A 13,576-nucleotide genomic window follows, 5' to 3' on the forward strand; every position below is an offset into this window, starting at 1 on the left:
GTGAGCCAGGTGGGAATGTCCTGGGTTCGAATCCCAGCTCTGCCGCTCACTGGCTGTGAGACCCTGTGCCAGTGGCTTGACCTCTCTGTGCCTCAGTTCTCACTCTGAAATGGTGATTAGTGACAATGCCCCCCTTACAGGGTCATGAAGATTAAATGAGAGATGCTGTAAAGTGCGTGACTTAAGTGTTAAGCACTGTGCTCAAGGAATGTTTGATGCATTGAATTGATTGATTGATTAAAAAATGAAAAGGAACCAGAATGCAAAATGGGGTCTGTCTATGAGGGGTCAGTATTGTCCCTTTTAAATTTCTGCAATCTATTTGAAAGCAAGTATCTGGAGTGCCCAAAGGCCTCATTTTTTGGGTGTTGTGGCATTTGGTGGGGAGTGGGCTGGGGTGGAGTGAGGCTGCTGTCACCATCAGATGCAAAAACTCCAAGCCGCTTGGGGTCAATTGTTTCTTGTAAGCAGGCACCTCCTGCCCTGATACATCCGGCCTTTAGAACATTCCACCGGGAAAAGACCAGCTGTCCCCCATCCCCACATGGCAGCCCTGGAGCCTCAGCCTGAGCCAGGAATTTCCGTTCCATAGTTGGAAAAAATGTCCTGCCAGAGGATTCTTAGTGTAGAACAGACGGGGTTGCAGAAGAAAGGAGCCCTCTCGAGATGCATGAAACACCTTTCAGAGCATGTGCCGCCGTCCGCTTTCCCGGAGAGGGCCGGGAGGAGCCTTGTTACACCCTGAAGGGGAGGACACAGGCTTGAGCAGGGAGGTGGCTTGCCAGAGGTCACCTGGCTGTGAGTGGCAGAAGTCCAGATCTCGGCTTCCCATCCCCCCTGCACTGCTGTTCCCGCCCGTCCTTAGGCCTTTGGTGTCCGTCTGCCTCCAGGAATTGCCTCCTGGCCCTCATCTTCGCCCGAGTCCCTCCTCGGGCTGAGTGACACCTGCCCCTGTCGGCCTATGATTCATTCGTTTACTCACACAGGGTCACGTAGTGCTTAGTGACGCAGACTCTGAACTCAGGCACACCCAGCCTGGAATCTGGGCCGTTGTCACTCGGTTCCCCGGTTTCCCCATCTGTAAGGTGGGGACAGTGCTTCTTGCTGCACAGAACTGTGTGAGTGAGTGAGATTCTGAGTGGAGTGTTCTTAGCATCACGGCTGTCACCTGTGAGATGCTCAGTAGATACTTGTGGAATTTGTTCCTTGCCCCAGCTGCTCTGTCACAGCTGTTCTTGTCAAGGTCATGAGCGATTTCTGTGCCACCTGTAGTCAGCTTGAGCCTTGGTGCCCAGCCCCGCACACCTTCGTGGTCTCTCCCAGTTTGTCGCACCCCCGGCTGTGTGCCTGCAGCCCAGACCGCTCTCCTGCCCCCAGACTTGGTGTCCAGCTGTTGGCTGTCCACCTCCCGGTGTCCAGTGTGCGTCTCAAACTGAACGCGGAGCATTTGCATCTTGCCCCGAACATGCCCCGCCACTGGCTTTCCATCTCAGTCCTCAGCGTTGCCACCCTCCTGGCGGCTCAGGCCCCAAACCCTGCGCCATCCCTGATTTCTCTCTTCCTCTCACGCTCCGTGAGCATTCCATCGCGAAATCCTCAGAACATGCCCAGAACCTGTCCCCTTCCCACCCCTCCATTGCAGCCACCGTCTGGGCCGCCATCGTCCCTCACTCTGGTTGTCACCAACTCACTGGTCTCCCCGCCCTCTTCCAGTCGGTTCTCAGCGCAGCAGCCAGAGGGAATCTTTCAACGGGAGCCGGCTCATGTCCTTCCCCTGCCCAGGGCTCCCTAACCGCCCCCGTCTCACTCCAGAGTGGCAGTGACCCACAGGGCCCTGTGTGAGCTGCTCACCCCTGCTCACCCCTCTGATCGCCTCTCCCCGTCGCCCCCTCACTGTGTCCCAGCCACCCAGCCTCTGTGCTGGTCTTCAGACTGTCACTGTGCCTGGAATGCCCTTCCCCCGATGCCTCTGCAGTTGCCTGTCCCTCTTCTTCAAGTTGTTGCTCACATGTCAGCTTTTCGGGGAGGCCTCCCCCAACTGCCACGTGAGACTCAAACCTGCTGCACCCCACATCCCCAAACCCACCTTCCCTGCCCTACTTTCCATTTCCCATGGCACACGGCACTCAGAGGATATAATTCCCTTGTTTATTATAGGTATGATATATATGATGCATTATGTTATATAACATGTGTATCATATAGTATATATTACGTGATAAATGTTATATATCATATGTTGAGCTCCCTGACCAGTATGTTAACTCCTTAAGGACAGTAGACTTTGTGTTGTTCACTGAAAGTCCTGAAAGGACCCAGGAATAGTGCCTACCTCATATGTAAAGAGCCTTCAATAAATATTTGCTAAATAAATTTACTTATTTTTACCTGTTAAATAACCTTTTCTCCATGCCAGGTGTACTATTCTAAATGTTAGCAAATGATAACTAATTTAATCCTCCTAACAACCCTGTGAAGCAGTTACCTTTCAGATCTCCATTGAACAGATGACAAAACTGAAGCACAGAGAGGTTAAGTAGCCTGTACAGGGTCACACAGCTTGTAAGTAAGTGACAGAGCTGGGACTCCGGTCCTGGTCGTTTGGTTCCAAAGTCTGTGCTCTTGACCATGCTGGTAAGCTGTTTTTCCGAATGGATGAAGGAGAGAAAAAAGGAATGAAAGGGAAAGAGAGGGAGAGAAGAAGGTTGGAAGGGAAGGAGAGATGCTGACACCTGAAAACTTGAGAGCATTATTAGGCATTTTCTAAAGCCAGTCTTGGAGTGCAGAATCTCTCTGGCTGAGGGTTTCTAAGCACATAGAGGAAAAATAGGCTCAAGTTCTTGGAAAGGATGTCTGTTTAGAAGGCAAGAAAAGGCCTGGCCAGAGGGGTGGGAGCCAGTTGGCGAGCTGTGTGATGCTACCCTTCTTGGCACCTCGGGCTGTCAGCAGAGATGGCACCGAGCAGCTGTTCCTGAAGGATTGGGTGGGTGAGTTCCCTCTGATCTGGCCGTCCCCTGGGGAGACGTGTGCCCAGACAGCCCACCCCGTGCAGGCACCCAGCTTGTTTGGCCAGCGTTTGGCCCCCTAGGAAGGTTCCACACCTTCCGTTGCCGCATAGCCAGGGCTTCGTCTCTCGGATGGGCCTTGGCAGTTTGGGGGTTGGAGGAAAAGCTTCTCTAAACACATCCGTGGAGGCAGCGGGGCTGGTGCAGTGGCGGAGGAGGGCTGTGCTTGGTCCCAGAGCAGATTACAAAACAGTGTTTGGGTCTAATCAGCAACAGGAGAGGCTCCCCCGTCTGCTGCCCTGCTCACTCACCCCTCCACCCCAGGCTCCCCTCCCACAGCTTCCTCCTCCACCTCCTAAGGACCCCAGGGTGCTCAGGGGAGGCAGTGGAGCAGATGGTTCTGCTTCAAGAAAGCCAGGCTCCTGGCTGTGATGAAAAGCCACTAATTTGGTCAATATGTGGGATGGCCCGATGAAAACATGGTATTTCCAGAAGCCTGTGCCTGCATTATTTATTTCTGCCAGGTCTGCTTCAGTCACTGCAATGAAGGATCCCAGGGCATTTTGCTCAAGTTCACATGTGTTAGGTTTTGCAGGGTGCAGCTCAGGGACCTTGGGGATCTTGGTTCTTACCTTTGGTTCCAAAAAACTGCTCTGTGGGCGTGCAGGAAGGAATGGGAGCGGCTGGAGTGCAAAAGAGGCTCCTCAGATGGTGCTGCTGCTCCTGCCACCAGTGGTGGTGATGGTGGTGACAGTGATGATGGTGGTGACAGTGATGATCATGATGATGATACGATGATAGTGATGATGGTGGTGATGATCATGATAGCTGCTATATTTCGAACACTCACTATAATGCTTAGAACGGCCAAACCATTTATCATAGCATACAGATGAGCAAATTGAGGCTCAGAGAGGTTAAGTCACTTGTCTGAGTTAGCCGTGGAGCTGGATTTTAACCCTGGGTGGCTGAGTTCTAGGGCCTACAGCCAGCACTCTTGACTGCTACACTACCTTGCCTCTTACGATTAGTAACCGTTATTAAGGCCCCACCCAAGAGTTCTTGAAACCACATTGCAGCCAGAATGACATCTTTACAGGGTAGCAGTTATAATCACGGCTGCACGGTAGCCCTCGGGTGGCTTCTGAGGATAAAGTCTCAGCTGCTCACCTGCATGCAGTGGCCCGTCCTTCCTCTCTTAGCCCTTTTCCTCCCCACCTGCGTCCCACCACCCTGCCCTGCTTGCCGCTCCCCCAGCACTCCATGCTCAGTGCCGTTTCAGGGCCTTTGTTCTTGCTGCCCCGCCTGCCTGGAATGTGTGTGCCCAGACTCTCCCTGGCTGGCCCATCCATGTCCTGCAGGTCTCAGCTGGAGTGTGACCTCCTCAGGGAGGCCCCTCTGACCACAGACCATACTCTCTACTCCCCTCTGCTGTCCTGTTAACAACATCTGAAATTACCCTGGTTATTATTTGGCTACATGCCCACCGTCTCCTGCTCAGCTGTGAGCCCCCGGCAGAGACCTGGCCTCACCTGTGCAGCCAGGTTTCAACACCTGCACGTCGCTGGCCTCACTGTGTGGCTGTGGAATGAATCGGCGAGTGGATGGGAAGGTGGGAAAGGAAGAAAAAAAGTTAAGTTCTTCAAATCTTCATTGGTTTGGACTAACTAGAGAAAATCCGACGGATTTAGGAAAATCTGAACGAAAGGGCCAAGAGAAGTGAGGGTTCTGGGTTTCAGGTGTACAAGGTAAGGTAAACAAATTGAAGAGGGTGGCCTGGTGGACTCCCACAAATGCACTGTTTTAAATGAGCAGATAAGAGTGATTTGTGGTGAACCTGTCAGTTCTGAATGTGTTTTCAAGGTGCTAGAAATTTATTCTTTAATCACGTAAGTACTTCAGCAATCTTGTTGACATTTTTCCTCTGCAGATAAATATTCTGATAATAAAAATGGTGAGTTTCATCAGAGCTTTCCTGTAAATTTCAAATGAGCAAATTCCAACTTAATGATGCTCCCGACCCCCGCCCGACATTCCTTTCCCAGAAGCCCCGGTGAGTGTGGTGGACTGAGGAATCCTACGTCCCCAAACACACCCCGGTGCTGGGGATGAGATGCCCGAGGACTGGCTTTACTCAGGACACACACGCTGACTTAACATCGATAAGACCTTCTGCTTTGGTGTTTTGCAAGGTCCATAAAAAAAGCATTTACTTTTAAAGACAGTGACATTTCTGTAAAAGCCTAGAATAGAACATACAACACTCTGCCTCAAAATTTTGAATTTCCTTTCTTAAAACCAAACATATGTCCACCCGAAGACATATACAAGAACGTCCATAGCAGCCTTAGGTGTAGTTGCCAAAAATAGGAAATGACCCAGATGTTCAGTGGCAGCAAAATGAGTAAACAAGCCGTGGCGTATTCACACAGTGAAACCCTGCACAGGAGTAAAGAGGAAGAATTTACCAAAACACATGACAACACAGGTGAATCTGACATGCTGCTGGGTAAAGGAAGCCAGCACAGAAGTTTGCACACTGTCTGGTCCTGTTTACGTGACCTTGAGACACAGGCAGAACTGGGCTCTGGAGACAGGAGCCCTGGGGACTGGGGCCACCCGCCGGGGCAGATGGGGCTTTGCAGGGTGACAGGAATGTTCTGTATCTCGAGCTGGGTGGTAGTTGCACTGTGTGTGTGTGTGTGTGTGTGTATTTATATATGTGCAAAAAGTTATTGTGCGTAACAATTTGTGAACTTTACCATATGAAAGTTATTCCTGCGTAAGATGTATATGTTTTGTAAAACCACCTATTAAAATCTTTTAAAAAGGGAAATAAACAAATAACGTCCTCCCCCCTCAAACGGTGCTCAAGTTCCTGCTGTGGGCTAAGCCTTCCCCTGTGCCTTACCTCCTTTAATCCCCACGACCTCTCTGTGGGTTCGACATCACTGTCTCTAGAGGTGAGGAGCCTGCAGCTCAGAGAGGTGAAGTGACGTGCTCAGGGTCACACAGCTGGCGAGTGGCAGAGCTGGCACTTGTCCTCTTTCCGCCACACACAGGACTTTCTGAGCTGCCTCTGGTCTCCCTTACCGAGGTCATGTTCACATTTTGCTCAGGGCAGAGGCTGGCCTTCTCTGCCCGGGTCGGCTCCGCCACGCCGAAGTGGCTCTAATGCAGGTGCGTCTCGCCCCGTAGCATCCCTTCGTCAGCAGCATCACCAGTAACAAGGCTCTGCGGGAATTGGTGGCGGAGGCCAAGGCCGAGGTGATGGAGGAGATCGAAGACGGCCGGGACGAGGGGGAAGAGGAGGACGCCGGGGATGCCACCGCGGTAAGGCCAGGAGGTCCCAGACGGGGGAGGGACGGGGCCCAGCGGGCCGAGGCTGGCGCGGGAGCGGTAGGAGTCTGCTGCTTCTGCCCCACTCAGGGAAAGATGGTCACATTGGGGCTGAAGGAAGACCCTGTGGACCAGCAGGAGGCAGCCAGGTGTGTTGGCTGGATCCTGTGAGCTTTCAAGAGAGACCAAGGATCTAATCTAGATTTTCACATGAAATCTTCCAATTTTTAAAAGTCATTAACCGATTCATTGCTTCCTAGCCTTTTTTCCTGTTGTGGTTCATGTACAAAATGACTGTGTTTTTGGCTCACTTTCAGATAAGTGGGTGAGGCTGCGTATGGTCAGGGGCAGCAGGCCCGGGCTCCAGCCACCCTGGACCCCATCTGGCTGCCCTAAGTGCCGAGGAGACCCATGTCTTGGCACGTTTGGAACCCGTTGGCAGCTTCAGCCCTTGCTGGATTTAAATTGGAATTGAAGCTAATTTAAATTTGTCAAAACCATTTGAGCCAAGGAAAACAAATCTGTGGGCTGGACTCTGTCCTGAGCTGCTGCTTTGTGACCCCTGGTCTGACTGGGGAGGCCCCCTGGGGCGGGGTGAGACGGGCGGTCAGATGGTTCCAGGTGCCTAATGAAGCAGGGTCTGGACCTGCCCATCAGGGCACGGAGCTGGCCCACATCCTTGTGCTGTGGACGACACAGCAGCGTTCTCAAGTTTAATTCAGTCCTGGGAGGAGCCTGGGGCTGGTGTGAACCCTCAGCAGGATGAAGAAGAAAAGCCCCAAGGGTTGCAGAGCAAGTGGAATGTGCAGTCAGCCCAGCCATGCATGGGGCCCCTGTTGAGTGCTGGGTGCTCTGCAGCTCTGATAGAGGAACCAAGGCTCCATTTTACAGATGGGAAAACTGAGGTCTGTATAGTGAAGTGGCTGGCAGAGCTGATAGGTGGCAAGGCCAGGTGTGGGCAGGGCAGGGAGTCAGAGAACCTCAGTGGGGCCTGGCAGCAGGAGGAAGCAGAAAGCACTCACGCCTGGCCTCGTTCACAGGCAGGAGGCTGGTGTTTGTCCTAAGAGCAGTGGGAGCCACGGAGGGTTTCAGGAAGGGGCCAGGTATTGGTATGGAGGTGACAGAACCAGGTCTGAATTTTTGAGCCGTCACTCTGGGTGTTGACTAGAAGGTGGATTGGAGTTGCTTCCACTAGCTGCCATATCTGAAGTCAAAAGTGGCTGGCAGGACCCAAAAGAATGCTTATAGTGTCATTCCATTAATATCAGGTTTATAAACAGGCAACTCTCACCTATAGCGTTTAGAGATCACAGGACAGAGGCTGTGTCAAGGGGAGGGGGAGGACTCCCGCTGGGAAAGATGGGCGGTGGGCCAGAGGGGCATGGCAGTGTCCCCTCCTGACCTGGAAGTTGGCTGCAGGGACACTCACTGTGTTCATCGAGCTGGCATTTAGGTTTTATCCGCAGAAACTGGTGTTCTGGTTCACCATAGCAATGCTTCCAGTACTTTCCACCCCACAAAAACTCCAAAAAACAGAAAGAGAACCTAAAACTTAGTGGCTGCAAGACTGAGTCCAGCCCCTAGAAAGGTTTGCTTTGGCCTTCATATGGTTGTTTAAAATTTTGAGTTAATTCCCATCTAAAGTCAAGAGATGTCCTGGAAAAATCCAGATTTCCAACTTGTCTTGAAAAATTGGAAGGTCTGGCCCCGGCGGGGGGCGCCCATTTCCCACATTGTCACAACTGGCAGGAACTGAGTAGCCACCCACCCCTCCATGGGGCATGAGCTGTCTGGCCACAATTGCCTCGGAGGAGGAGTAACAGCTATTAAGTGGAGCTAAGATGAGAGACAGGGGAGTCCTGTTCTTCAGAATACGTAGCAGCTTTATCCCTGGTTGGGCGTGGGGAGCAGTGCCCACGGGCACTTGGAGGGATGCCTGCTCTACGCCCCGGGCCCTGGCCGCTCGCCTGGGGGGCGTCCGACTTCTTTTCCCCGCTGCGTCTGACTCTGGCCTTGGACACACAGCAGCGTGGCTTCACTGTCTTTTCCCCCCTAGCCCCTGGGGAACCACACTCAGGACTCTTCCGAAGTGAACCAGCCGGACCTCAATGCAGACGAGCCTCTCAAGAAGTCGTCTTCCACCCCGCTGCCACCCAGCCAGCCTCAGGACACTGTGAATGGGCCCAGCAGCCAGCCCTCAGGGGACGGGTCCCTCCAAACCGCCTGCCCCCCAGATGTGGCCCCTGGGCAGGAGAACGGCCTCGCAGTGCCCGTGCCGCTCCGCAGGTCCCGACCGGTGTCCATGGACGCCAGAATTCAGGTGGCTGAGGAGAAGCAAGTCGCTGACCAGGGTGGGGACCTCAGTCCCGCCGCCAACAGGTCCCAAAAGGCCAGCCAGAGCCGGCCCAACAGCAGTGCCCTGGAGACGCTGGGCAGCGAGAAGGTGGCCAACGGCAGCCTGGAGCCCCCGGCCCAGGCAGCAGCGGGCCCATCCAAGAGGAACTCGGACTGCGGCAGCCTCTCCACCTCCGAGAGCGTGGACTACGGCACCTCCCTGTCTGCTGACCTGTCCCTGAACAGGGAGTCAGGCTCTCTGTCCATCAAGGTAATGCCACCTCTCCTGCCGCAGGCTTGGAGCAGGAGGTCGCAGGATGTTCTGCTGCTCCGCGTTGATTTGCAAAAGTGTTCAGTGGCTGCCTCCCATTTTAAGGGGTTCACAAGGATGGCTCTTTCCTTAAGGGGCTTTCAGTTTGATCCATAGTTTAGTCTCTAAAATATCTGAGTTCAGTATGGGATTTAGGAACATCAGGAGTTGGTTTGGGCTTACATTTCAAAGTGTGGTTAAAGGCCCTGGTAAGATTTGAGTGAGAGAGTTCTGGATGTGGAAGTCCTGTCATTTGGGGCTTAGTCCTGTGATCCAAGAAAGGGGCTCCAGGCTCTCTTCTCTGGGGGGGTGGGGGTGGCTATGAATGACAATAGCCACTGTGCCTGAGAACTCAGCATGAGGCAAACACTGTGCAAAGTGCTTTAAAAAGAACAGAGAGGCTTCTGCATCCCCGCAATTTACAGATGAGCAAATGGAGCTAGCCCAGGCCCCAGTGGTAGGAGTGGGGAGGTGATCAGACCCCAGGCCCTGGGCTCTGAGCTTTCCCAGTGGGAGCCATGGCCTCCTGGCCATGGAAGGGCTGACTCCTTTTTCTGCCCACTCCAATAAATTCCAAGGTGCTATGAAACACCATTGGTCTCCTGACTCGCCAGCCAAGTTTGATTTTAAGGAAGGTACTGTGTCTTTTTTTTTTCCCCAACATTTTACTTGGTGAAGAATGTAGTCAAGACTCAAACACATTTGCTAAACAAATGGGAGTGAGGGAAGGAGAGGCAGCTGCCAGCCCAGCCACGAGCCTCAGGAACTGAAAGAAAGGGCGATTCTAGCAGGTCACCAGGACAAGCGCAGACAGCAGCTTTTACGTATGAGCATCATCGTCCTTAGGACGGGTGTCCTGTCCCTTCTCTTCCTAAAAAGACACTAAGCATTTAAAACAACAACAAAAAAAGGAGAGGTTTTGTTTTTTTAAATAAGGCTGACCCATCTAGAGCAGGGTCTCCCCACCTCTTCTCAAGGGTGTTGAGAACATTCCTGGTTGACTGCAGTGAATCAGGGATCACAGGCTGTTCTGACAAGAGTCCCTGGCTGCATCAGTGGCCCCAGCATGACCAGGATCCTGTCACTTCAGGCCTGGAGGCTCCGTGACCAGGAGCAGTTCTTACTGCAGGGCTGTGGCCTTGGGCTTCCTTTCTTCCCTCCACTCTCGCTTCTGCCAGCCTGCCCTTGTCACCACCAGCTGACCGACCTTGCATGGGGTCCTACACCGGGCAGCCGGACAGCAGAGAGGTGAGAGTCGGTGTAGTGGTTCCACGCTGATGCTGTCCGGAGCGCCTGGGCGACGTGCCACGGGCGGAGCCTGCAGGAGCGAGGAGCCAGCTGCGGGGAGCAAGAACTGCCTGCGACTCTGCTCAGTGGGAGTGGGGCTGAGCACAGACTCTGAGGGCTCAGAGACCTACTCCCAGAGCAACCTGGCTTAGTCACTGCTCTCCTGGGGGCTGGAAGGCCTGGGGGTCCGTGTTGGAAAGGCAGGGCTGGTCTGCCCCAGGAATGGCCTTCGAAACCAGTCGAGAGGCCGGAGCAGTGGGCAGAGGGGGCAGCCACGAGGACGCAATGCAGCCCCCAGGCCCTCATCCGAATCGGAGCCGAGAGCTTCCAAAGGTTTCCATAAGTTAAAACACCGTGACACCTCCAGGAGTCTAGGCAGCAGACTGTGCGATTATTCCCAGTGGAAGATAAAGATTCTGAATACTTTCATGGCAGCTCCCGACGGGTGGGGCTGCCAGTGGAGTTCAGCCCAGGTCAGGTTTGGCTGCCAAGTCAGTTCCGAAAACAGCCTTTATTTTGGGGGGCTCCTTTGGATCTTGGCACTGTGGACGAGGGATGTTGTAGTCTGCAGTAATGGCCATCGGAAATAATATCGCGTGTGGGCCGCGGGCGATGGGCTGCGAGCAGGCGCTGCCCTGCCCTCCCCACACGCTCTCTCATGGACTCCACAGCCGCCCTGGAGGCAAGTGCTGTTGTTACCCTCCTCTGACAGTTGAGGAAGCCGAGGCTCAGACAGGCAAGAGGCTTGTCCAGAGGCAGTAAGTGGTAGACTGAGGATTAGAGCCCACTCTTTCCAGCGCCACGTGCTGTGTGTGCGAGAGTGCTGGCAGCGAGGTGGGTGAGGCCTCTGTGTGCAGTGTCTGAAGGCTGAGGCCAGGGAAGGGCCAGAGGTTGCACTCAGACACTGGGGCCCCAAAGTTGAGAGGTGGAGGCAAGAGGGACAGTGGACAGCCACATCCTCCCTAGGTGGGGCCGGGCTGTGGGTCAGTGGAGCTGTGGGCCTCACGCCCTGTGTCAGCCAGGGACCCTTAGCTGAAATGCTGAGCTTTGCCTTATGGTTTTCCCTGGCCAGGACTCAAGGCTGCACAATAAAACCCTGAAGCGGACTCGCAAATTTGTGGTGGATGGCGTGGAGGTGAGCATCACCACCTCCAAGATCATCAGCGAGGATGAGAAGAAGGATGAGGAGATGAGATTTCTCAGGCAAGCCTGGGGGGCCACCAATGGCGGTGACAGGGTGGGGGTGCAATCAGAGGGATGGGCATTGGTGTTTTTGGTGAGAGGGCTGTCTGTCCACTGCGTGAAGTGGGGGAAGCAGGGAGACAAAGGAAACTGGTTTTGCCTGGGATCCTGCACTCCCTCATCCATCCACCTAGCCACCCATCTATCCATCCACCCATCTGTCTACCTATCCATCTATCCACCCAACCATCCACCCACACAATCATTTATCCATCCATCTACTCACCCATCCACCCACCCATTCATCTACCCATCCACCTTTCCATTCATTTATCTACCCATCCATCCATCTACCCTACTTATCTGTCTACCTATCCACCTGTTCACCCAATCATCCATTCAGTCATCCATAATCCATCCATCCATCTACCCACCCACTCATCCATTCATCCTTCCATCCTTCCATCCATCCATCCATCCACCCATCCATTCATCCATCTACCCATCCACCCATCCATTCATCCATCCATCCATCCATCCATCTAGCCATCCATCTATGCATCCACGTACCTATCCACCCATCCACCAATCCACCCATCCTTCCGTCCATCCATCTACTCATCCACCCATCCATTCATCCATCCACCCATCCGTTCATCCATCCATCCATTCATCTACCCATTCCCCCCTCCACCCAGCCATCCATCCACCCATGTATCCACCAACCCACCATGTTGGGGATAGGTGGTGACCCAGACAGATGAGGCTGTTGCTCTTGTAGAAATTATTCCCAATAGGCCAACACAGAACACACGAGATAATCCCTGATTGTGGGACACACTGTGAAGGAGTAACAGGTGCTATGATGGTGGGCACCTGGGCTGGGGGAGGCTGCTCTGAGGAAAGCCCCTGAGCCAAGCCCGGGGGGTGAGAGCAGGCAATGCTCGGAGCTGGGGCAGCACAGAGGGAACTGCAATTGCCGAGGCCCTGAGGAGTGACCGCTCGGCTTGTTTCAGGGACTAGTGCAGGGAGACAGGGACACCCTGTCAGGACAGCCTGGCTGTGGGCTCAGGGTGAGGCAGTAGCTGGAAAGAGGGACAAAGTGGTCAGATTCAACATACAGTTTGGAGCAAGTGGACAGGGGAGGAGGGCTGAGAAAGGCTATTTGCCGGGACCCATCCTGCACTTTTCACCTGTTCAGTCCCCCTTACAGCCCTCTTTACATTTTATAAATGAGGACACACTGTTTCTAGACAGGCAAGTTACTTTCCCTGGGTCCCCGGGTTGGAAAGGGAGACCTGAGAGTCCAGCTGGGTCTGAGAATTCCCCCGGGTTTCACTGGACCCTGTAGCTTCTTGGGGACTGCTGGTGGGGTGGGGGGCTTAGCAGTCAGGGAGTCCTCGGAGCCACAGAGCTCTCTCGGGGCCAGGCCTTTGCAGGGTAAATTCATTATTGGTTGGGAGAAAATTTCTGGAACATGAAACACATTCCTATTTTTTAAAAGCATAAGCATCCCAAAGCCAAACAGAAGCAGTTTTGGATGTCCTGGGGTACCGATTTCCTCTAGGAGCCTGGGGAGTGAGAGGCAGCCTTTTCATTAGTTAGTGGTGTTTCCGCGCGCGCGCGCGCACACACACACACACGCACGCACGCACGCACGCACGCACACTGGTGTAATCTGTGTAGGTTGGCGAGGCTGAGGAAGTGGTTGCTTTTGGCTGATGGCGCCACCTTCTGTTTTAATGGTCACCTGCTAAGCAGAGCCGCTGTGTGCGGCTAGGGTTCAAAGGTGAGACTTCAAGGAGGGGCAGAAGGGAGCTCGGGACGAACCCGGCCGTCCTCGTTTGCCCGCCTTAGCAGGGCCGGCTGTCCTGTGAACCAGGCCACGCCGCCAGACTGCGGGAGCGTGGAAGCCCCGCTCATTCCCCGGCAGGGCCGTGTCCCTGGTTACACCTGCGTCCTGGCATTTCCGGAGAACTGAGTCACACCTAGGCTTTGGAGCCACGAGACTGATTGTTTATCACTCTCCACCCTTGAGTCTTGGTCAGAGTTCCTCCTGTTCTTCGCTGAGATTGCTCGTGCCGTTCTTGCTCCTTGTGCCACCAGCCTGTCTCTGTGC

At 53.9% G+C, this 13,576-nt stretch overlaps 1 protein-coding gene across 1 annotated transcript in view; it reads left to right on the forward strand.

Annotated features, from left to right (window-relative positions):
* The window catches only part of STK10 (serine/threonine kinase 10), a 102,486-nt gene that overhangs the window by 61,153 nt on the left and 27,757 nt on the right, over positions 1 to 13,576 (forward strand). The window contains exons 8-10 of the mRNA XM_045551177.1: positions 6,204 to 6,338; positions 8,401 to 8,949; positions 11,348 to 11,478. Of these exons, the coding sequence (XP_045407133.1) occupies positions 6,204 to 6,338; positions 8,401 to 8,949; positions 11,348 to 11,478 (815 nt within the window). The remainder of the gene's footprint in view (positions 1 to 6,203; positions 6,339 to 8,400; positions 8,950 to 11,347; positions 11,479 to 13,576) is intronic.

This window comes from Lemur catta, chromosome 5 (assembly GCF_020740605.2).
Source record: "Lemur catta isolate mLemCat1 chromosome 5, mLemCat1.pri, whole genome shotgun sequence".
Taxonomy (NCBI): Eukaryota; Metazoa; Chordata; class Mammalia; order Primates; family Lemuridae; genus Lemur; species Lemur catta.